Below are 25,417 nucleotides of genomic sequence, written 5' to 3'. Positions count from 1 at the left end.
CAGGAGGTGGAGTTCCTCTGGTGTTAATTACAGACCAGACCATTGTGCTGGTGTCCAACTTGTACATGTCATTAGTGTATCTAGTCATCTTGAATCCTCCATGGATAAACATGACCTTCTCCAACACACAGGCTGAGTGGCAGTACCTCTCCTCTGGAACAGTACCAGAAACCCTGGGTTGGAACCATCTGTGGGAGTCGACATCAAATGCATAAAGCATCCCCTCCCCAGTGTCCCCTCCCCAGTGTCCTCCCCAGATGTAGACTGTATCTTCAACCAACACAGCTGTGTGGCAGTAGCGCATGGATGGAACCTCTTGGTGACCGTCTCCTCTTATAGGTTTCACTGGAGGTAACTTCTTCCAGCATAAAGACGCTGTGTTGAAGACATGGACATCCATCTGTTCCATGTTGGTGGAGGTCGATACATCACAGTATCCTCCAAAGGAATACAGTTTGTTCCTCACTGCTACAGCAGCATGATGGACTCGCTTTGGTCCTCCTGCTTTGGAAACGGTCCAAGACAACATCTGTCTGTCTGTCTGTCTGTCTGTCTGTCTGTCTGTCTGTCTGTCTGTCTGTCTGTCTGTCTGTCTGTCTGTCTGTCTGTCTGTCTGTCTGTCTGTCTGTCTGTCTGTCTGTCTGTCTGTCTGTCTGTCTCTCTCTCTCTCTCCTCTCTCTTGACGTCTACAGTCATTTTCAACACGGTGCATCATCTTATATATCTTCTGCTGTGAAATCACATGCGACACAAACTGTTACCATGCATGCCTTAACGATGCCAATTTGTGCAGCTGTTCTCATCTGCACCCTTTGAACTCTGGTGCGATTTATGACAACGGCTGCCTTTCAGCATAGCATCCGTCCAAATGAAATAAACTGAAATGCCTCAATAACTTTCCTAAGAGTACTACAGAGAGAGTGGATGGAATATTCCTTTATATGCCTCAACTCCTACAATTCCAAGTTCTTGTTGGGGGGAGGGGGGCACATGGCCGCTTTTACTCTCCCGCCCCCCTCGGTTCCGGGAAAAGAACGGAGACAGGCCTGGGACGTGGCTCAGAGGTCCATCCTGGGCCGTGGCTCAGCGGTCCATCCTGGGCCGTGGCTCAGCGGTCCATCCTGGGCCGTGGCTCAGCGGTCCATCCTGGGTCTTAGCTCAGCGGTCCATCCTGGGCCGTGGCTCAGAGGTCCATCCTGGGCCGTGGGTCAGCGGTCCATCCTGGGTATTAGCTCAGAGGTCCATCCTGGGTCTTAGCTCAGAGGTCCATCCTGGGTCTTAGCTCAGAGGTCCATCCTGGGCCGTGGCTCAGCGGTCCATCCTGGGCCGTGGCTCAGCGGTCCATCCTGGGTCTTAGCTCAGCGGTCCATCCTGGGCCGTGGCTCGGCGGTCCATCCTGGGCCGTGGCTCAGCGGTCCATCCTGGGTCTGACAGTGTGCCGCGGGTTTGACTCCCGATCCCGACGGCCTTTACTGCATGTCACCCCCCCATCTCTCTCCCCATTTCCTGTCAGCCTACTGTCTGTCCCTCTATACAAAAATATAAAATAAATGCGAAAGCCAAAAAAACAGACATATTTTTGCTTGCTTACCTTGCTCTCGTTTCCATAATATCGCTCGATGATCACTCGCGTTCATATTGTGGAAGATGAGAAGTCAGAAATGAAGAGCTTAGTATATCCATCTGATCAAAACAACGGAGAGCTCCCTAGATTAGCAGATACGAGGCATTCTTTATCTGATCAAAACAACGGAGAGCTCCCTAGATTAGGAGATACGAGGCATTCTTAGTATATCCATCTGATCAAAACCACGGAGAGCTCCCTAGATTAGCAGATACGAGGCATTCTTTCTGCAGCGGTAAACAGGGAAGTGCCCGGGACCGCTGGTGAACGAAGAGCGAAGCGTACGGTGGCCTTGGAGTCCAACTCAAAAAACAATTCAGAATATCCTTCTTTGGTCTGGTATCATTGAAGATGCGCTAGGACCTCGTACCTCCCTGGATTAGACTGCTCGGTGTGACCCAAATATAGCAGACTGTGGATTTTAGAATTAACAGACAATTTACAATTTAGGCATTTAGCAGACGCTCTTAATCCAGAGCGATTTACATTAAGTAATAACAAAAGCATGGCATACATCACATATATAAAAAGTATATAGATACAGACAGTGCCTCTCTCACAAGTGTACAATACTGATGTGACCTGTGACCTGTGTTCGTTGGGGGGGTGTTCTGGAATCTTTTGGAGAGCACTTATAACACAGCATAATGAGACAGACACAATTCAGAGTTTCAGAGTATTAGAATCTTGTATTCGAATACGGAGCCAGCGTCAAGCGTTACAATGGAACACCATACTGACTCAACACAATTCAGTCAGACTTCAGCTTAAATACCTTCCTCTCCCTCAGGGAGAGAAGGTGGGTCTTAACACATGAGACAATGGGAAGACCCTTCTCTCAGACCACACAAGTCACAGGTCAAATGTCAGTAAAGATAATAATGGGACAGAAACAGCTTCTCATAGTTTAGTTTCCCATGAGTGATTTGATCTCCTTAAATGTATAATGTAGTGGCCTGGGGCATGGCTCAATGGTCCAGGCACCTTGGCTGGTAATCCAGTCTGGCAGTGTGCCGCGGGTTCGACTCCCGATCCCGACGGCCTTTACTGCATGTCTTCCCCCCATCTCTCTCCCCATTTCCTGTCAGCCTACTGTCTGTCCCTCTATAAAATAAATGCGAAAGCCAAAAAAAACGACATATTTTTGCTTGCTTGTCTGTAAAAAAAAGAAAACAAAAAAGTATAACTAACTAACTAACTAACTAACTAACTAACTAACTAACTAACATTACTGTTTCTGTTCCCAGAATGAAAGGGAGCAGATTATGACCACCAATGTCTGGCTCACTCAGGTAAGACTTGAAAAATCTCAAGGTCTGTCAAGATTAATCACCAATTACATTTCTCACACCTTCTTCCATCTCTTGTTAAATGTCCCCCTGAACTTGAATTATACCATGTCCATGTGCTTTCTCTCTCTGTGGAACAAACCACTTCCATTATTGTGGGCTGAACATCCTTCATTGGAGTGCAGCAAATGTGATCACGAAGCATGTAATTGTTAGTGCAGACCGCTCTGCGACACTGTGTAAAACCTTATACTTTACTATACCGAAAATAGCAGATCTACAAGCTCTTAGAGAGCTCTTAACTCCTTGTGAGCTTGTACTGTAGATCTGCTATTTCCGGCAAAGCGACACTGTTGTTGTTGTGTGTATGAGGGACTATAAATTACGCATAATGGTCATTAAAGGGGCATTCCACCCATTTTCAACATTTTACTATGTCATTAATATACCTTAGAGCTGTTGTGTGGAAATAATAAAAAGGTCCCCCCATTCTGTGTTTCCTAGAACTAGAGGTCTGAAAAAAATCATTAACATGGTGAAACACATCTTGATGATGTCATCAAGATGTGTTTCACCATGTTAATGATTTTTTTCACACTTACAGTTCTAGGAAACACAGAATGGGGGGACTTTTTTATTAGTTCCACACAACAGCTCTAAGGTATATTAATGACATAGTAAAATGTTGAAAATGGGTGGTTTTCCCCTTTAAGTGAGAACTCAGACAGTCTCTGTCTCCACAGCATTGGGTGGATTACAGACTTTCATGGGACCCATCAAAATATGAAGGCATCGACAAACTACGGATTCCTTCCAGACATATCTGGCTGCCGGATATTGTTCTGTACAACAAGTAAGGAACTAGAATACTACTAATATTGCACTTTCTAGGAATTTGTCCACCCCTGATCTATATACCTCTCTCCCAGAAACCAGAATTAAGATTATAATTTGTGATGTTATTGATAGACAACTGGAGACAAAAGCTGTCTGAATTATTATTTATTCTCTAAGTTTTGTTTCCAGTTGTGAACCAGAAATGACTTCTCTCACAATCACTGTTAGCATCTTTCACAAGTCGTTTTCTAGGCCAGTGGTTCGCAAACCTTTTTCCTTGGACCCCCCCGCTTCTTACATCTGACAAAAACGCACGCACGCACGCACACAACACACACACACACACACACACACACACACACACACACACACACACACACACACACACACACACACACACACACACACACACACACACACACACACACACACACACACACTATGTGGTGAGTCTGTGATGTTTTATTGCTTTGTTGGAGCATTTTTCATCTTCACAACTATCGATTGGACTTCTCAAATGATACAAATAACCAATGGGAGTCCATCAATTCAGGGCTGTTTCCATTTTAATACTTTCAGCGCCATTGCCGTTGATTAATGGCAATTGAAGCCTAATTTTGATACTAACGCTTAACGCCATTGCCTTTTGATTAATGGCAATTGCGCTTTTATAGTGCATTTGATCGATCGAGCCATAATGCTACTTACGTTAGCCGGTTAGCTAGCTATGTTGTTAGCACAGCACTGGATCGTCCATCATAGATCGTCGTCGCCATAATAATCCATTCTATCCGTTTCTTTCAATCGCCTGTATCTCCTATTCCTTGTCCCAGATGGCATTTTGGTCAAAACAGCGTTTCTTTGACGGCACAGAGCCGACGATGTGGAGCTCTCCAGTGCCCCGGTTTGGATTCACATTGTAAACAAGGCCTGTCTCGGCTCCGTTGAGCGTCCTAGGATAAGCTACTTCCGGTAGACTGGAACTGTGGCTTTTCAAAATAAGAGCTCGACCTGGAAAAAATGCTGGCGTGAATTAGATCCTAATTCTTCAATAAATGCTAGCGCTGAAAGGGTTAAGTGTGTCAGCTCCTTGGCTTTGGTACTGTACAGGTACAGTAGGTTTTGTTTGTGACGATTTCAAGGCCTCTTTTCCCCACTTCTCCCTCTGCCCCACTTCTCCCTCTACCCCACTTCTCCCTCTGCCCCACTTCTCCCTCTGCCCCACTGCCCCTCTGCCCCACTTCTCCCTCTGCCCCACTTCTCCCTCTGCCCCACAGTGCTGACGGCACCTACGAGGTCACAGTCTTCACCAACGCCATCGTTCAGTTCAACGGCAGCGTCTTCTGGCTCCCGCCGGCCATCTACAAGAGTGCGTGCAAGATCGAAGTCAAGCACTTCCCCTTCGACCAGCAGAACTGCACGCTCAAGTTCCGCTCGTGGACCTACGACCACACGGAGATCGACCTGGTGCTCAAGTCCTCGGTGGCCAGCATGGACGACTTCACGCCCAGCGGAGAGTGGGACATCCTGGCGCTGCCGGGCAGGCGGACGGTCAGCCCTCTGGACCCCACCTACGTGGACCTCACCTATGACTTCATCATCAAGAGGAAGCCCCTGTTCTACACCATCAACCTCATCATCCCCTGCGTGCTGATCACCTCCCTGGCCATCCTGGTCTTCTACCTGCCCTCGGACTGCGGCGAGAAGATGACCCTGTGCATCTCCGTGCTGCTGGCGCTCACCGTGTTCCTGCTGCTGATCTCCAAGATCGTTCCTCCCACGTCGCTCGACGTGCCGCTGATCGGCAAGTACCTGATGTTCACCATGGTGCTGGTGACCTTCTCCATCATCACCAGCGTGTGCGTGCTCAACGTGCACCACCGCTCCCCGAGCACGCACACCATGCCCGCCTGGGTGAAGCTGGTGTTCCTGGTCAAGCTGCCCGCCCTGCTCTTCATGCGGCGCCCTCAGAACACCTCCGCCCGCCAGAGGCTGCGTCGGCAGCGGTGCCTACGCGCCCGGCGGGCCATTCTGGGCCTGGGGGGCTACCCGGGCGGCCCCTCCAAATCCTCTTCCTCCTCCGCCCTGCTCTTTTCGGACACGACGACATTCTCCACCCTGCAGGGACACTTTTACAACAAGGGTGCCACGCCTCCGCCGGGTTATGGCCACGGGAGCAGGAAGGGGGACGTGCGCTCCACAGAGTACCTCCCCAACGGCTTTCTTTCTAGCCAGGACCTGCGGCAGAGGAGCACCTCGGACTGGCCTGTCGATGTCCAGGAGGCGGTGGATGGAGTGCGATATGTGGCAGATCACATGATGGGAGACGATGACGATCAGAGTGTATGTATATAATGTCTACTATAAATCTGTCTACGGCAGCGATTCGCAGCCTGAAATGATATGTTAAAAAGTATTCTATTATGATACACTCTAGTCAAAAAGTCCTTTTGCGCATCTACTTTAATGGGCATGTGCGTCTGGAGCAGGCAGTCAACATGAGGGGAAAAAAAAGGAATCCCCTTTTGTCTCTAAGTGAAGACTCCTTCAGGATTACCTTTTCACCCATTTCATTATGATACACTTAAAACACTATGACAGCACAGCACAGATAGGGCTAGGTCTCCGTTTTATCTAAAGATTGCAGAGCACTTTATAGCAATTCCTCTTCTTAATGAATGTTGTGGCTCACAACATGAAAGAAAATCCACACACTGAATTAAAGGAACCCATCTTCAACCTATCTTCATATAATTGGTTCTCACTAAAGGCTGTATTTTCTATTTAGCTTGAAATCCCCATTGATGTTGTCATTGGCAGGCAGGTTTCTGCACTGTCCGTAGTCCACAAATGAGACACAGAGTGATTAGACAGAGATTGTGCCAATCTAGATCTATCTTATAATGAGCATTAGTGAGGCCAATTATATGAAGATAGGGTTCAAATTGGGTGAAGTCCTCATTTACGTGTCATTTATTGGCACATCCACAAGTGATTCTCATTTTCAGACTTCAAGTCTGCACTTAATCTCACGGGAGCTACAGTGTGTGTAGCTCTGGTCCATAGCTCTAATGCTGTTGCATTTAGAGCTATGTTACCAATGACTTCCGGGGCTCGCAAAAATGCAGACCAGCCACTCGTCTTTAGCGTAAATAAAAAGAAAGTTTTTGCTTCTCACCAATACAAAGGCGGGTTGTGTCATTAGAAAGCCTACTCTCCTTAGTGGAAGCACTCTGAGCCTCCCACCACACGTATAAAAGGTACTGTTTGGCCAGAAAGGGATTTTTTTTCACCGGAGGAAAAATATTCCGTATGAGGGTTTTCTCTTGGCAATGTCGGTAGAAGGCGCAGTGGAGTAACTCAAATTATACCACAGGTCGTTTCGAGCAACCAGCCTGATTGGTTGAAACAGCCGTGGTCGTAGTGACTACATCTGTCATTAAAAAAAGATATTCTTTCAGCGATTTTCTTAGTTTTAAGGGTAACTGTTGTATAATTGCAATATTACACTCGAGGGTGTGGTTTAACGTGATTATTGCCACTTCAGTGATGCTTGCGGAACTCGACTTCGTCTCGTTCCTGACCGCATCCCTGTCGTGGCAATAATCACGTTAACCCACACCCTCTCGTGTAATATTGCTTAAGTATTCTTTTTCCGTTGGAAAAATAATCCCTTTTTGGCCAAAAAGTACCTTTTTATACGCATGGTGGGGGGCTCAGAGTGCTTCCACTAAGGAAAGTAGGCTTTCTAATGAAACAACCCGCCTTTGTTTTGGTGAGAAGCAAAAACTTTATTTTTATTTACGCTAAAGACGAGAGGCTGGTCTGCATTTATGCGAGCCCAGTGGAGGTCGTTGAACTCATTCACCTTACATGACCATTTTTATTTACGGGGATAAAATTTCACACCAGTGTCATCCCAGTCCACAAGTAGTCTATGTGTTTGTCCTTTAGGCTACAATCAGCCCTAACTCTGTACAGCTGCAGCCACAGTGAATTTATGTGTAGCTGAAGTCAGTTGATGTAGGACGGTGCTGACCTGCCTCTGATTGGTAAATAGGAGCAGGGAGTGTTGGTGTTGGGGTGGACCAACGCCCAACGCAGGCCTTGACCCCTCTGAAGCAGGACGGAAAACACTTAACCTGCCGGACAGTGGTTGTGTGACCCAGCAAATTAACACAAAGGAATTTGGTAATCAATCACTTCCTTGGCCAAATCAATACAATTTGGAAGTGACCAGGCTTGAGAAATGACCCCTCCTTTACAGAACTGCCAAGGACAGCATGGAGGAGGGGTTGAAAGGGTCAATAGCTTTTTCGGTGAATGTTTGAGTAATCTGTAGTCTGGGTCCTCCCTGGAATGTAACCTATTTAACCGTGCAACCATTTTTCAACAACCATATTCTGTTGTAGCCCAAGAATTAACTTACAGAGAATGTAGTCCTCGCTACTGCTTGAGCAATTTTGTTTTAATGCAATAAGGGCAGGATATGGAGATGTATGAGTTGCAAACCAATGCAGTCGAAAGTCAATTGTATTGCCAGCACAGCAGTGTAGGGCCGTAAATATAGACGGGGCAGGCGGTGTGGACTGTGGGGGCCCTGCACCCTTAGCCCAGATTTCTGATCATGTTGTATCAACGTAACTAAAAAAAGTACAATGTAAATACACTATTTAAGTTTTATTGCATAACTAATAAAACTAGAGTATATTCAACAATGTTGTACTAAGACTTGTATAGTAATGTGATGGGTAAACAAGTTTTAGTTCAAATACTTAAAAAATGTTTGGTTCAAATTTAAAATAACTTAACATGTACAAGTTATAGCCTGCAATGCATTGTGGGAAGGAGAAGGAGAAGGAGGGAAAACTGGCTTGCAGTTCTCCATTAGCACAGTCACTGGTTAGAGAACAATACACAGCAACATTTATTTTTGTTTAAGAGATTTGTCGTCTTTAGCATCGATTGTGTTTAAATTAACGCACGCAGGGACGCTTGCGACCAGCGGTGCACTGCACACGTTATCTCCGTCGCCGGCTTGGAAGAAGTCTGTTTACACCACCGCTGTTTGCAACCATTTCAACGTGCATGCGGTGCGGGTGGTTGGACAACACAAGTCAACAGTTATTTTTGTTTTAGTTACTTTATATTTGTTCGTGAAGCTTTCTATCGCCCGCGGAGGTGCTTGGGGCCCGGCGGTGCACGTTATAGCAGGCTTGGAATCATTCCACGTTTGTTAAGCCAACATTTCGACGTGCATGCGGTGAGTAGCCTATTCATTATGCAATCACTTTAAAAATCGGAGCATTACATGGAACTACATTTGGCTTAACCTCGCGTCACCAAACCTTCCACCTACATTTTGGCTAAATCAAATAATATACACATCGGGCGAGGCAATATGTAAACGTGTCGGGAGCATTTATTGCATGCGATTAATTTGAATTAATTTGAACCCCCTTGTTTGTTTTGTGTTGTGTTGCAGGTCACTGAGTCTGAGATGATTTGGAATTGTAAGTATTGCCCTTTTAACTGTGACAAGAGAACACAGCTTTTAAAGCATTATAGACTAAAACATGGAGGCTTTTCAAGAACCGAGCCATTACCTTGCTTGTATCAGGATTGTTTGTGTACATTTAGATCATTCAATGCACTTCAAGTGCATTTATCCCGGCTTCACACCAAACCAGATAAGCAACCATCATGTGTAGATGTACCAGTTAAGTTTTCCTGCCTGTCATGTGATTTTTCTGAGTCTTGTTCTGAGACAGAATACTTTTCTCACCTGTATAATATACACTTAAAAGTAAATCATAAAGTCAGGTGCCCTTATAAAGACTGTGACTATGAATGCAGTGTCTGCAGCACTTTCAAAGCACACAAAAGTCGAAATCACAGAGAACAGAACTGGAAGATGTTCAATTCAGACATAATTGGTAATATTAATATTAACAATGACAGTGGTGCTGAACAAGAACTGTCAATTGACGATGATATTGATATGGAGGTGTTTGAAGAGGTGACTGCAGACTCCGAGGCTAGTGAGAATGAACTTTGTGGTTTAACAAACCAGCTTGAGCACAATTTAGCATCACTTCTGTTAAAGTTGCATGCGGTTCTAAACATACCAGAGAGTTCTGTGCAAGAAATAATAGAACAACTTTGTGAAATCAACAAACTGTCAGAGCCACTTCTGCATAACAGAGTGAAGGCTATATTGAAGAGATGTTATGCAGACATTGATGAAACCATTGTGAGGGAGATTACTAGTGCTGTGTCCGAAAGTAACATGATGACACTTTGTGCTAAAGATGGACCCCTAGGAACTACTAAAAAGAGAGCAGCCTATGTACGCAGAGAGTTTCCACTGGTAAACCCGATAGAATATGTTGTGAAAAAGGGTGTAAAACCACTTGCATATGTCCCCATTGTTCCCATGCTCCAGCAGTTGCTTAATAGAAGTGACGTGTTGGACAAAGCCATGTCAGAAAAAGCACAAGTGCAAGGGGAATACAGATCATATGAAGATGGGCAGTACTTTAAGGAAAATGCTCTTCTTACAACAGATGAGTTCACAATTGCTCTTGGCTTGTATTGTGATGATTATGAGGTAGTAAATCCTTTAGGGACATCAAGGCTGAAACATAAGATGTGTGCAGTATACTGGGTCATTCTGAACATACCTGCAAAATATAGGTCAACCCTCGACTCAATCCAGCTTGCTCTACTGTGTAATACAACCACAGTCAAAGAGTGTGGTGGTTATGATAAAGTTCTGCAACCTCTTATCTTTGATCTAAAGTTATTGGAGCAGGACGGTGTTTACTTGGAGAAACTAGGTGCAAGTGTCAAAGCCACAGTCTTATTTGTTGCCGCTGATAATCTTGGTGCCCACTCTCTTGCAGGATTCTTTGAGAGCTTCAGTGTTGATAAATTCTGCAGATTCTGTTCGGCAAGCAGTCGTGACGCTCAACAACAAACGGTACGTGATGGATTCTTTCAACTCAGAGACAAAGAGTCCCATGATAGGCAGGTGCAGATGGTGAGAGAGGACCCAACATTGAAACGGAGTTATGGTGTGAAAAGGGCGTGTCCATTAACTGAAAATCTTGAGCACTTTCATGTGGTCACTGGTTACCCTCCTGACATTTTACACGACCTCTTTGAAGGCATTGTTCCAGCCGAGTTATCCCTGTGTCTTACAGACCTGATACACAAGGGGTATTTCACACTAGAATTGTTAAATAAGGAAATCAGGTGCTTTAATTACACATTTACTGACAAAACAGACAAACCTCAGATAATTGCAAAGGGATTTTCCACCAAAGGGACTATTGGCGGAAATGGCCATGAAAATTGGTGTCTAATAAGGCTCCTTCCACTTTTTATTGGTCACTGTGTCCCTGAGGGTGACGACACTTGGGAAATTCTCATGCTTCTCAAAGACATTGTTGAGCTGTCTGTGACACCAAGGCATACTGAAGAGACAGTTGATTTCCTGGACAGTAAGATAACAGAGCACAGACAGCTGCTGCAGTCAACGTTTCCTGATTTCCGATTAAAGCCAAAGCATCACTATGTGGAACATTACCCTCAACTTATAAGGAAATTTGGCCCCCTGTCTGATGTGTGGACGTTTCGTTTCGAAGGGAAACACAAATTTTTCAAAAGGGCAATTCGCAATTCTCAAAACTTCAAAAATGTTGCCATGACACTTGCTACAAAGCACCAGAAAGCAGCCAGTTACCATCTTGACTGTGACTCATATTTCAGACCATCAGTTGAGATGACTAAAGTTACCCCAATTTTGCTGGCCCTTTTCCCTGAGAATGTTCAGAGAGTAATTGCTCAAAACATTACAACTCCTGGTTCAGCTCTTGGTGTGTCATCTGTCTGTGTAGATGGAGTCAAGTATGATCCAGATATGATCGTCTCTACTGGCTCATGCTCGGGTCTCCCTGAATTTGTCCAGATTGAAAACATTGTTGCAGCTAACACAGACATTATGTTTGTCTGCCAAAAAATGACAGCATCGTACTCTGAGCATTTAAGATCTTACCAACTTGACCACAGTCATCTGCCCTGTGTGGTGAGAGTGTCAGAGTTGAATGATGTTTTCCCATTATCTGCATACATGGTGCAAGAACAACTTACGGTAACACTGAAACGATTTGTTATTTGCTGAATCATCTTTTTCATGTCAAGGATGTATTTGACTGCGGACTGTACAAATTTGTGTACATTTATTTTGTAAATGATTGATATGTTACAAGCCAATCTAGAAGCTCAGTGACACATAGTTTAACCTCTTTCTATTTAGGATATTCAAAAGTAGCAGATCTACCAGCTCACTGAGTGTGCTGTTATATTAAATGTTTTGTTGGACCCCCAGACCCCACTTTGAGAAACCCTGTTTTTTTGCAAGTGTCAAAGCCAGTCTTATTTGTTGCCGCTGATAATCTTGGTGCCCACTCTCTTGCAGGATTCTTTGAGAGCTTCAGTGTTGATAAATTCTGCAGATTCTGTTCGGCAAGCAGTCGTGACGCTCAACAACAAACGGTACGTGATGGATTCTTTCAACTCAGAGACAAAGAGTCCCATGATAGGCAGGTGCAGATGGTGAGAGAGGACCCAACATTGAAACGGAGTTATGGTGTGAAAAGGGCGTGTCCATTAACTGAAAATCTTGAGCACTTTCATGTGGTCACTGGTTACCCTCCTGACATTTTACACGACCTCTTTGTGTACATTTATTTTGTAAATGATTCATATGTTACAAGCCAATCTAGAAGCTCAGTGACACATAGTTTAACCTCTTTCTATTTAGGATATTCAAAAGTAGCAGATCTACCAGCTCACTGAGTGTGCTGTTATATTAAATGTTTTGTTGGACCCCCAGACCCCACTTTGAGGTTTTTTTTCCCCCTGCAGATGGCTGTACAAGATAATTTAACCATGAGGGTATATCTCTCGGCGGGAGATATACGAAAGCTGACCATGACACCACGACCTGACACAGTTGAAGATTTAATTGGCTGGCTCGAAGGCATTCTCCAATTAAACAACAACTTCTCCTTACAATATGATGATCCTGATTGGGGACTGTGTAACCTTTATGATATCAAAGAGCTTCCAGAGAAGCCAACCATCCATGTCATCCCTATGCTTGTGTTGGAAACGATACCAACTACCAGTGCAGAACCTGTCTTCCAACCAACCACTGCAGAAGGTAATTCCACTGACACAGACAGCCAGGCAGACACCGATATCCTGTCCAACACCTCTCTTAGAAGTTTGCCATGGCCAGAGGTATTTAAGGTTCCCCATTTTGGTACTGATGTTGAGTATAGACTCAATGAAGGTAACCTGAAGTACATGGTGGATCAAACCTACATCACAGTGACTAAAGAGCTGAAACATAAAATCCTGCATAAACTGGCTGAGACCATTTATGAGTTTGATCCATACCCTGGCGCAAAAGATCGTGAGATCGTTGCAAAAGCCTTACTAGAAAAACACCCATGTCTTGGAAGGTGTAGCTTGATGTCATGGAAGAAAAGTCTGGAATTTAAGTTTGGAAATTACAGAGGAGACATGGTACGGATAGGTCGACTTGAAGTCTGTGTCAATGGTGGTAAACGTGCAAGAGGCGGTGGAGATGAGCGTGAACCTCCCAACAAAGGCATCAAGAAGGCAAGGAAAGGGGAGCTCAATTTCCTGCCTCACTATGAAGAGAAGAATGACCCCAAAATGGAAGAAGCTCGTCAGGCTCTATCCAATGAAATGCTGAAGAAACACCCACATGGATCCCTCATTAAGAAACAGATGGACATCACATTTGCTTTTAGAAGAAAAGAAATCGTCAATAAGAAGCCTGATGTCAGCGTGGTGTTGGAGCGATGGCCAGCACTCTTCACAGAAAGCCAGGTAATTTTTGAATATTTACATTGTGTTCAAAATGCATTTATGCATGGCACAAAATACATTTCTGTTAAGTATTGTTAACAGTAAATATCGTAGCTGAGGGTCATATTTTTATCCATGGGCCATGTTTTATGTTTCAGGTTTGGTGCGAGTTCCACAGGGTGGTAGGGACAAATCTCAGAGACCACTTCTTTGGAGCGCTGGACCAGCTGTCCTCGAGGCTGATGGACCTCTTCAGGATGAAGAAAGGTGTCGCTGGAAAACATCTGACTGAGCTTTTACTTCAGACCAAGGTGAGTTGTCAACACGAGTGTACTTCCTCTCTTCCCTCGATCTCTGCTTTCCTTTTTCGTTTTAAAACTTCAAACTTCTCAGGTAATCTATTCTCATATCTCTATCCATATGATATGATGATTATCATTTCCACTTCTGTATATTCATGTCACCTTAAAATTATGGCCATATTGTCACCTTAAAATAAATAATTCATTTTATGAGGAAAATCATAGTTTTGCCTAAGTCAGCTCATGCCACTGTCAACCTCTGGTAAACAGTTTAAATCCTAATTGAAAGGGATATTCTGTTCCTTCCATTTTAATATAATAGCCTAGATATAATGGCATCAGAGTGTGACATTTAGTCGCATTGGTCTTGTGACTTAGGTTTGATTGATTGATTGAAAATTGTATTAACAGTTTGCAGAATTACAGTACATTTCAAGCACAAACTCAATACAAAGGCTGTTAACTGTGAGTGGACGACCCAATTAAGCATTACACTTGTTTACAACAGGGTCCACCATGTTCAGTTCATCAAAACATTTAGAGACGTACAAATAGACACTTCTATATAGACAAAGAACAGTACAGGAATTCATCATAATGGAGGTAGAAAAGGAAAAGAAACATATACAGTGAGGGGAAAAGGGGGGGGGGGGGAGGTGGGGGGGATTCAGATTTTACGGGGGCCAGTTTCGAATTGCAGCCATCCGTAGGTGCCCTTTGAAGGAGTCAAGGGATTCGCATGTCTTAATGACTGTTGGTAGGGCGTTCCACATTTTGGTGGCATAGGAGCGAAAATAATTTAGTCCCTTGTTTGTGCAGAATCTGGGTTGAACATGGTTCGTTGCACTCCCTCTGGTGTTGTGGGTGTGGACTTCGTTAACATTAAGGAAGTATCTACACAGGTACATGGGTATCTTGGTGGAGTATTGAATCTTGTGGACCAGACCCATCGCAAGATGCTGTACTCTGTCGCCGACCCTAAGCCATGCCAGTCTGTCAAAGTGGGCAGGGGTGAGGTGGGTTCGGGGGGTGAGGCCAGGTAGGAGCCTGACCAGTTTGTTTTGGGAGGTCTGGAGCCTAGTTTTAAGGGCCTTTGAGGTGCTGTGGTACCAGGAGGTGCATGCATAGTCAAAGAAGCCTTGTACAAGGGCTCCTGTTAAGGTCTTCAAGGTGTTTTGTCCCCCAAAAAAGCCTATTTCTGTAGTAAGACTACACAAACGATTTGCTCAGGTTTATTGCCTCAAGTCATTTCATTCTCATGTTACATAACTGTTATTTTTGGTCGATAGTCATATCTTTTATAAACCTTTTGGGTGAAGTTTGGATCAGTTTTCTTTGTTTTTTGAAAATCTTGTCTGTCTCCCTGACCACTGCCTGCCTGCCTGCCATGCCTGCCCGCCCTGCCTACTGCCTGCCCTGTCTATTGACTACCTGCCCTGCTTACTGCCTGCCCGCCCTGCCTGCCCTGTCTATTGACTACCTTCCCTGCCCGCCCTGCCTACTGCCTGCCCTGCCTACCGACTGCCTGCCCTGCCTACTGACTGCCTGCCCGCCTGCCTTCCAGACTACAGAGCCAACAGCTGTGAGAACTCTTTGTCTTCGCGGACTGCCAATCATCTTGGGGGACGATCCGGCTGTCTTCTTCAAGTCTTGCTCCGTAAGTAACATAATTTGTTGTAAATGATGCAGGTGTAGTTATTTTTTGAACAGAAGAAAAATATCAGATTATTTTGGATGCCAAGTTGTAGAACCATATTTCTCATTTCAGGAAAAAAGTGCATTTATTATCAGTATTATAGTCATTTTAGTAATTAATGTGCTGTTTATGTTGTGCAATTCTTTAGATCTATATTTTCACAGCATTATATATTTGCACAACATGATCTAATGGTATGGTTGTGTCCTGTCCTTGTTCTGTGTTTGTTAGGATGTAAATGAATCTTCTCAATACAACGAGATGCCAGTGGGAATCCTCTACAACAATTCGGAAAGTCCTCAGCTCAGCCCATCCAAAGTGGGGATTATCTTGGAAGGGAGTGTGGCGATGGAGGTGGCCGACGTGCCTCAGGCCGTCTGTGTTCTTTTCGGTCTGATTTATGCCCTGCACCTGGACTACCCAAAGTGCATGAAACATACCTGCCACTTCATTCAACAGGTAATGCTCAATGTGGGTAGAGGTGCGCTGCCACACAAGGTTCAAACTTTGAAGGATCAGCTGGAACTCTAAAACATGTCTGTACTGACACGCACACACACACACACACACTACATAACAAAACAATCAGGAAGACGCACGCACACGCACACACACACACACACACACACACACACACACACACACACACTACATAACAAAACAATCAGGAAGAAACACTCCATATTTAAATTTTCCTTGTGAAATGAATGCCCTTTGTCGTACCAGATTGTACACACACATTGTAACAGCTGATCTGTGAGTTTTTTTTTTTTTTGTGTAAAAGTAGTGAACGTGGTTAAGTGTGTCTGCTGCTACTACTTTAGAACGGGTTTTCTTTTACACTTCCTGAAAAGTATCTTGCTCAGAGTTCAGGTCCCACTGTATCTGTGAAAGTAGAAGTTGAGGACAACTACAGATGTGCCACTTCAGGCTTTCCTCTACAACCCCTATAAGTGTTATTCAGAGATCAGCTCCAATAGTTTATAAGCACTTTATCTTTAGCCTTAAAGTGTTATTCAGGGATCAGCTTGACCATGTTAAAGGGGTTGTAAATGGTTCTAAATGAAGCACTTGATCTTTAGCCTTAAGTGTTATTCAGTGATCAGCTGATCATGTTAAAGGGGTTTTAAATAGTTCCAAATGAAGCACTTCATCTTTAGCCTTAAAAGTGTTATTCAGGGATCAGCTTGACCATGTTAAAGGGCTTAAATAGTTCTGAATGAAGCACTTTATCTTTAGCCTTAAAAGTGTTATTCAGGGATCAGCTTGACCATGTTAAAGGGCTTAAATAGTTCTGAATGAAGCACTTTATCTTTAGCCTTAAAAGTGTTATTCAGGGATCAGCTTGACCATGTTAAAGGGCTTAAATAGTTCTGAATGAAGCACTTTATCTTTAGCCTTAAAAGTGTTATTCAGGGATCAGCTTGACCATGTTAAGGGCTTGAATAGTTCTGAATTAAGCACTTTATCTTTAGCAGTAGTATACTGTTAAGCGTTTATAATATTTGCTGTACTGTCGGTGTGCTTTATTTTATATAATTGATATAAACAGTGACACTGTTTATACACCAAGTACAAACAAAGTGTATATACTCATACAGTACAGTCTGTTACATACACATTGATGCATTTTGGCTTTGGTCTGTATGTGTGCGCACTACTTATGCATGTCTTCACTTATTCCTGTAGACTCTTAAGTAGGTGGAGCATAGGCTGCAGCATACTGTATGTGTATAAAAGTGTTTGTATTTGGTCCACCTTTTAAGCTTTTAAGCTTTGTTTGTTTTAGCCTTAGGATTGTTCCATTTTAAGTCACTGGTCTGCTGAGCAGTCAGTCTGTTTATATCTGTAACATATTGTTGCTGTCGGGCAGAATCCTTGTATCCGCATTTTGCAAATGTTTCCGTTTTTAGGCCATATTTTTATAATATGTCACAAGTAGTGAAAATTGCTGATCTACAAGCTCACAGCGCTTGTAGATCAGCAATTTTCACTATTTTAAATGCTTTTTAAAACCAACAGCTTTATAATACAAATCAATAATTTTGGATATGAGGCTTCTACCCGATGGCAACCATATCAAACCAATGCTGCATTTAGTTTTTGTGTATTAGGGTCAATGAATCACATACACTCCATGGTTTGATATTCTTCCATCCGATTTAGCAACAATGTCATCAAATCATGGAGTGTGATTCATTGAAATATTGACTTTAATACTGTTCATGTTCAATGCGTTTTGTTAAACGATGTGATGTACTTTGTCATGTTTATGTGAAAATGTAATGTCCCAGGATATGAGTAGACAAACATAATGTGGTGCTTGTCATTACTCATTATATAGTCCAGTAATAATGTAATTTGACCTCTAACTAATTGCAACAAAAAAAAAACTCAACTGATTTTGCATCTTCAATATATCCTGAATAACAGAAAGAAAGTTGCCTGGAATTGTCTGAGGGGAAAGTGTTGAGTATGGCCACCATTGACATCCTATTATAAGGCAATATTTTCTAAATTTCCTTATGCTTTAAGTAGCATGTGACATATCAAACTAGGTTGTTGTCATGATGCTGAAGCCATTCCAAGCATTAGTTTTGCATAAAAACACTCATTGGGCTAAATTTGGCCATACTAACTTGCCAAAATGTAATGAGGTCAGCACATTTGGGCAAGTTGCTATGGCCAAATTTAGCCCAATGAGTGTTTTTATGCAAAACTAATGCTTGGAATGGATTCAGCATCATGAAAACCCCCTAGTTTGATATGTCACATGCTACTTAAAGCATAAGGACATTTAGAAAATATTACCTTATAATAGGATGTCAATGGTGGCCACACTGTACAGGCTATTTCCAACACTTTCCCCTCAGACAATTCCATGCAACTTTCTTTCTGGATATATTGAAGATGCAAAATCAGCTGAGTTCGGTTTTTTTGCAATTAGTTAGAGGTTGATCCTGTATTTTCCATAGATTTCCTGTACTATAGGGGGGATTCACACTTTGTGCGTTTGTTTCAAACTGTTACTGAATACGGTTACCTGGTCCCCGCTGGCCATGATTCACATTGGCCTTGATTCTTCCTCACCCAAGTACACTTCATTCAACTATTCAATGCACCGCATGCATTCACATTGCACCGAAACGTATTCGAGTCGGACCCGGGAACGGTTGGGCGATCCGCTCCTGGGAACGGAACACAGCATTCACACTAACCACAACATCTGACAAGTGGCCCCGAGAGTGCATCCGGGACCATATTGTGAATCCCCCCTAATAGTCACAAATGTGAAGTGAAAGGGAAAAAATGTCCAGGGAAAAAAAACATTCTGTAAATTAATGCAGGGATTCTGGGAATTATGAAACCAATGTTCATGGTTGAATAAATTTACAAAATGTAATATGGTGTGTTTTCTTATTTAATTGTTGATGCAAATATTTTGAAGTGGAATAATTTAAATTTATATTATAAATAATTTAAGTTAAATCAACCTTGCAACCTAAGTGCAATGAACGTAACATTCTTAATTATAGTACAAAGGATTTTAAGTGCAATGAATGTAACATTCTTAGTTATAGTACAAAGGATTTTAAGTGCAATGAATGTAACATTCTTAGTTATAGTACAAAGGATTTTAAGTGCAATTAATGTAACATTCTTAATTATAGTACAAAGGATTTTAAGTGCAATGAATTTAACATTCTTAGTTATAGTACAAAGGACTTTTAAGTGCAATGAACGTAACATTTTAAGTTAAGTTAACAAAGGACTTAAGTTTATTTAACTTGACTGCTTCAATTCAGGAATTTGTATTTTTTAGTTAACATCACTCAAGTTTTTCAATTATATAACTTAAAAATTATTTGTGCAACCACTTTCCATTAAAATTTTACGTTGATTGAACTTATTGGGGTTAAGAGTGTGGGGCCCATTGGGTGGGGCCCATGGGGGCAGGCGGTGTGGACTGTGGGTGCCCTGGGGCCCATTGGGTGGGGCCCATGGGGGCAGGCGGTGTGGACTGTGGTTGCCCTGGGGCCCATTGGGTGGGGCCCATGGCGGTGTGGACTGTGGGTGCCCTGGGGCCCATTGGGTGGGGCCTATGGGGGCAGGCGGTTTGGACTGTGGGTGCCATGGGGGCAGGCGGTGTGGACTGTGGGTGCCCTGGGGCCCATTGGGTGGGTGCCCTGGGGCCCATTGGGTGGGGCCCATGGGGGCAGGCGGTGTGGACTGTGGGTGCCCTGGGGCCCATTGGGTGGGGGCCCTGGGGGCAGGCGGTGTGGACTGTGGGTGCCCTGGGGCCCATTGGGTGGGGCCCATGGGGGCAGGCGGTGTGGACTGTGGGTGCCCTGGGGCCCATTGGGTGGGGCCCATGGGGGCAGGCGGTGTGGACTGTGGGTGCCCTGGGGCCCATTGGGTGGGGGCCCTGGGGGCAGGCGGTGTGGACTGTGGGTGCCCTGGGGCCCATTGGGTGGGGCCCATGGGGGCAGGCGGTGTGGACTGTGGGTGCCCTGGGGCCCATTGGGTGGGGCCCATGGGGGCAGGCGGTGTGGACTGTGGGTGCCCTGGGGCCCATTGGGTGGGGCCCATGGGGGCAGGCGGTGTGGACTGTGGGTGCCCTGGGGCCCATTGGGTGGGGGCCCTGGAGCCCATTGGGTGAGGCTCATGGGGGCAGGCGGTGTGGACTGTGGGTGCCCTGGGGCCCATTGGGTGGGGCCCATGGGGGCAGGCGGTGTGGACTGTGGGTGCCCTGGGGCCCATTGGGTGGGGGCCCTGGAGCCCATTGGGTGTGGCCCATGGGGGCAGGCGGTGTGGACTGTGGGTGCCCTGGGGCCCATTGGGTGGGGGCCCTGGAGCCCATTGGGTGGGGGCCCATGGGGTCCAAAAGCTGGATGTCAACATTGACAAGCTGAGTGCATCTGCAAGCCAAGCAAGCAGTCATCGTGCCTTTCAGACATAAAAGCGGCAGTAAAGACAAGAACAAGAGGATAAGGAACCAAAGCTCCCAAAATTAGATTCCTTTTTTTTTTTAACGGTCACCAGCAGCTGCGGGCAGAGATGCTGGCATCAGCATCTCTGCCCGCAGTGGTGAGACAACATAACATGTTGCAGGTACAGTAGCATTAAGGCTATACATTATTACAACGTTAGTCCTAACTACGTTTGTATTCATTATCATGGTGGATGCATTGATTATGTTACGCAAAAATGTGAAGTTATTTTTTGAGGGGCGCTAGCCCCTCCTACCTGTAGTAGAAGCCCAGTGTATGGGGGGGGGGGGGGGTCAGTAGCTATGAAGCACCACCCCCATGAAACATACTTCCAATCACATGCCCAGAAGTGCTTTGGTAGTAAATGTAAATGTATGTTTTCTTCATTGAATTGAATTGGGAGGGGGTTGTGGGGGTGGGGGGGATTCTTGCCCAAGAGGTGTGACTGGTAGGAAGCAGTGCTGTATGTCCAGCTTTGAGGGTTTGTGTGAACACAAACATTGTCCTATTACAAACATTGAATGCCATTGACAATGAATGGCCGGTTTTGAGTGTTTGTGCAAACACAAACATTGTGTAAACACAAACACTGAAGACAAAAGTGAGGACGCAAATTGTGATTGGCTGGAATGAGATGATGTGCTATATGATAAGAGCGCCCCTCACATCACACAGGTATGATTTTGAGGGGCGCTAGCGCCTCCTATATACATGTTTAATGTTTGTCTTTAGTTCAATGTTTATTTTTAATATATTTAGCGCCCCTCACTTCACAGTCACAGGTGTGATTTTTATCTCATTAGTTGACTTATTGATTTGATTGACTGACTGTCTGTTTACATTGTGTGTCAGAGCGCTGTCCATGGTGCTGATAGATAGATTTCCTGTGTGTGTGTGTGTGTGTGTGTGTGTGTGTGTGTGTGTTTGTGTGTGTGTGTGTGTGTGTGCGTGTGCGCGCGTGTGTGTGCGTGTGTGTGTGTGTGTGTGTGTACAGTATGTGTGTGTGTGTGTTCATGCGTGCATTCGAGGATCGAGGTGTCTTTATTGTTGCATCTTGTGTAAGAAGCGAATCTTAGCTAATCAGGATGGAATATGAAAAATCACACCCGTGTGAAGTGAGGGGCGCTCTTATCATCTTACAACATAATGTTTGTCTAAGCAACGGGTGCTAATGTTTGTCTTGTCCTCAAAACAAACATTACATTTATCTTTATTGTCTATGAGGCGTTTCCTTAAACATGCATCGTTGAAAGACAAACATTAAAGCTGTATATAGGAGGGGCTAGCGCCCCTCAAAAATCAGACAGATCCGTCTTGATCACATAGAGATACAGTAATCATAGGAGGCCTTTGCTATGTTTCACCAGTTTCAATTGAAACAGGCCTCCACCCTCAGGGGGCCTCCGAGCGCTGGCTGACCGCCGGGTGTCCCCCACCACCCTTGGCCTCTCTCTCTCTCTCGCTCACTCGCTGCCTTACTCTCTCCCACGAGTTACACCTATTTCCTGTTAATAACCTGGGTAAAATGTGCGGCATTGGGAGGTAAAGGGGAGACACTTATCGTGAAGGGACGACAGGATGAGGAGAGGTGGTGTCGTCGCTGCGTAATTGTCGAGAGTAATGGTTGCGCACGATATTGAACAGTCAAACTATTGTATCAAACAGAATAATTTTGTCATATATGGAGGCCTCATATTTGGTCTTGAAACGAGCCTCCAGGTTCCTAAGGCCGCCCCTGACAGTAATGATGTTTGTACAAAATCTGTAGTATAGGAGAGATATGAAAAGAAAATATCGGCCTGCTGGTGGTGCTATAACAAGCTGATGTGAAACATTTCGGGCAGAGGTTCTGCTCTGGCCTCCAGGGAGTTTGCGTGCACAGTTTCACACCATTCAGTCCAGTTTACACTATAATAACTGTTATAGCGCCACCTTGAGGCAGATTTGAAAAAGATTAGGATGGCATTTCTTATTCGGCCTAGTGGGAATGTGCGTTCCGAGTTTCACAGACGCCTGCGTTCATGATTTGAGGCATTGTGTTTAAAATGGGCCACTCCTGCTGACTTTGGAAATCAATCTTATATTAGGCAATCAGGATGAAATATGAAAAATCGGACAGATCCTTCTTGATCACATGACTATATAGAGAAAATGTGTACCGATTTGTGTGATGTTTGGACTATATCTGTAAATCTGTATGTCACACTTTGCCTAGTCTGGTAGTATGAAACCGGAAAGAAATACAGGAAATAACCTCCAGGCAGTCCTTGATGCAGAGATGCGGTTTTTCTTTATTCACATTCACGACGGACAAAAGTATTTACAAGGTTACTGGACAGGTAGCCACGGAAACCCAGACGTTTTCATTTCCAGGGAGAGAAAAAAAGTCTGGGACCGACTAGTCCACTTCTATTCGGCATAGAGTAGCGCAAACGTCGATCACTCTCTGCTGATTTCTGATCGTCTGCACCTTTGTTAAATTGACGCACACACGTACACACACACACACACACACACACACACACACACACACACACACACACACACACACACACACACACACACACACACACACACACACACACACACACACACACACACACACACACACACACACACACACACACACACTCCTCTCTCTCTCTCTCTCTGTCGCTCAAATTAATTGGTCTCAGCTGCGTCTAGATTCTCCCTGCGGATCCTGCCGGGAGCTGCCTACGCCATGGAAAGCATAGGTGGACTCCAGGCTACTGGACAGGTGGCCCTATAGCTCCTTCCACTGCCACAGTCCTACTTTGACTGCCTGGCAGGGGAGGCCTCCCTACCTATAAAGGCTAAGCCCCTCCCACTGGAACACACCACCCTGAATTGATTCCACAATTACACCAGTAACTTCTTCATGTCCAGGGACAACACATATTATTCATCACATATTATTATACATCACTTCAACCAATTATCCACATCATATAATAAAGATAATTAGAGTTCTCTATATATACACAAAACACTGTTGGCATGTCCCCTACCCAAACCTTAGAGTATATACTGTATGAATAGAGACGGCACCCGGAGGAAACCCTGAGGCGAAATGGACATGGTGGCCGAATTTGGTATTGCAGTTTGGACCCAAACACATGAACGCACTGGTCCGTTGACTATTATTGCGCACGTTCATGATGACACGTGAACGCTGTTTCATACGTGAACGCACGTGAACGCGTGCAATGATAGTCAACGGCAGCGCGTTCATGTGTTTGGGTCCAATCCATCCCAGAATGCACTCTGTTCCTACCCGGAAGGAGGAGTGAAATCGCCTCATGCGCTTTAGAGCAACGTAATGCAAGTGGATGGGAGGAGAAATCCGGTGCCGTCTCTATTAATATATACTCTAAGACCCAAACCCACAGTTGGTAGGTAGGTGCTCCCTACAATGGAGCTACCAATCAGTCATCAATCATTATACACACACAGTCCAAAATAATATAATTCTCTGCAACATACACAATAAATAATAATTCAAACTGTAACCCATTTGTGTCCCAACCTTCCTGTTAGATTATGGGGAAGAAATAACCAGAACTTAATACAGGTCGTTAAACATATCATCAGTGGCAGGGTGAACCGCTACACTGTATTTTCACTATTTTAGAAAAATATATATATTTTATAAATATGCGATTAAATCGATTAGTTGTATTAATATAACTGTTGATATGAACTGTACTGTATATAAATGTGTTCATTAAACCTGAACTGATATGAACTGCACTGTGTGTGTGTGTGTGTGTGTGTGTGTGTGTGTGTGTGTGTGTGTGTGTGTGTGTGTGTGTGTGTGTGTGTGTGTGTGTGTGTGTGTGTGTGTGTGTGTGTGTGTGTGTGTGTGTGTGCGACTGTGTGTGCGACTGTGCGTGTGTGTGCATTTGCAGGTGATTGAGGACTGGAAGTATGTGGCCATGGTGGTGGACAGGATGTTCTTGTGGATCTTTGTGATCGTGTGTGTGACGGGAACGCTGGGCCTCTTCCTGCAACCGCTGTTCCAGAGTCACATCATCCCCATCCAACAGCCCAGCTCAGAGACACCTCGCATCTGACCTGTTCCATCCAACAGCCCAGCTCAGAGACACCTCGCATCTGATCTGTTCATCCAACAGCCCAGCTCAGAAACACCTCGCATCTGATCTGTTCATCCAACAGCCCAGCTCAGAAACACCTCGCATCTGACCTGTTCCATCCAACAGCCCAGCTCAGAAACACCTCACATCTGACCTGTTCCATCCAACAGCCCAGCTCAGAAACACCTCACATCTGACCTGTTCCATCCAACAGCCCAGCTCAGAAACACCTCTATCTGACCTGTTCATCCAACAGCCCAGCTCAGAAACACCTCTATCTGACCTGTTCATCCAACAGCCCAGCTCAGAAACACCTCGCATCTGACCTGTTCCATCCAACAGCCCAGCTCAGAAACACCTCGCATCTGACCTGTTCCATCCAACAGCCCAGCTCAGAAACACCTCGCATCTGACCTGTTCCATCCAACAGCCCAGCTCAGAAACACCTCGCATCTGACCTGTTCCATCCAACAGCCCAGCTCAGAGACACCTCGCATCTGACCTGTTCCATCCAACAGCCCAGCTCAGAGACACCTCGCATCTGACCTGTTCCAGAGTCACATTATCCCCATCCAACAGCCCAGCTCAGAAACACCTCGCATCTGACCTGTTCATCCAACAGCCCAGCTCAGAAACACCTCGCATCTGACCTGTTCC

The 25,417-nt window shown here is 44.8% G+C and overlaps 2 protein-coding genes and 1 long non-coding RNA gene across 3 annotated transcripts in view; all 3 read left to right on the top strand.

The window, feature by feature from the left end:
• chrnb4 (cholinergic receptor, nicotinic, beta 4 (neuronal)) overlaps positions 1-24,950 on the top strand; it is a gene marked incomplete at its 5' end in the record, with an annotated part of 28,631 nt that extends 3,681 nt beyond the window's left edge. Inside the window, 4 exons of the mRNA XM_079497468.1 lie at positions 2,872-2,916; positions 3,657-3,766; positions 5,028-6,093; positions 24,575-24,950. Coding sequence (XP_079353594.1) covers positions 2,872-2,916; positions 3,657-3,766; positions 5,028-6,093; positions 24,575-24,739 — 1,386 coding nt within the window. The 3' untranslated portion in view covers positions 24,740-24,950. The remainder of the gene's footprint in view (positions 1-2,871; positions 2,917-3,656; positions 3,767-5,027; positions 6,094-24,574) is intronic.
• On the top strand, positions 8,803-12,310 carry LOC306920661. The gene is made up of 4 exons (XR_013789669.1): positions 8,803-9,013; positions 9,236-9,263; positions 10,656-10,732; positions 12,233-12,310. It is a non-coding gene; the product is annotated as an uncharacterized lncRNA (long non-coding RNA).
• LOC306920660 (uncharacterized protein) lies at positions 12,883-16,952 on the top strand. The gene is made up of 4 exons (XM_079497469.1): positions 12,883-13,677; positions 13,815-13,967; positions 15,523-15,615; positions 15,886-16,952. The coding sequence occupies exons 1-4, from the start codon at positions 12,913-12,915 to the stop codon at positions 16,183-16,185; spliced, it is 1,311 nt and encodes a 436-aa protein (XP_079353595.1). The 5' UTR covers positions 12,883-12,912; the 3' UTR covers positions 16,186-16,952.
• Positions 24,951-25,417: the final 467 nt, after the last annotated feature.

This window comes from Electrona antarctica (genome assembly GCF_951216825.1).
Source record: "Electrona antarctica genome assembly, chromosome: 3".
NCBI classification, from domain to species: Eukaryota; Metazoa; Chordata; class Actinopteri; order Myctophiformes; family Myctophidae; genus Electrona; species Electrona antarctica.
The sequence above is the reverse complement of the archived record's forward strand: the minus strand, read 5'-3'. Positions and strand labels throughout refer to the sequence as shown.

Excerpts from the sequence above, each read along its gene's own strand:
- LOC306920660 (XM_079497469.1), top strand. The coding sequence starts at position 12,913 with ATGCTTGTGTTGGAAACGATACCAACTACCAGTGCAGAACCTGTCTTC. Across the intron at positions 13,678-13,814 it reads CACTCTTCACAGAAAGCCAG|GTTTGGTGCGAGTTCCACAG; the intron begins GTAATTTTTGAA and ends TTTATGTTTCAG. Across the intron at positions 15,616-15,885 it reads TCTTCTTCAAGTCTTGCTCC|GATGTAAATGAATCTTCTCA; the intron begins GTAAGTAACATA and ends TGTGTTTGTTAG.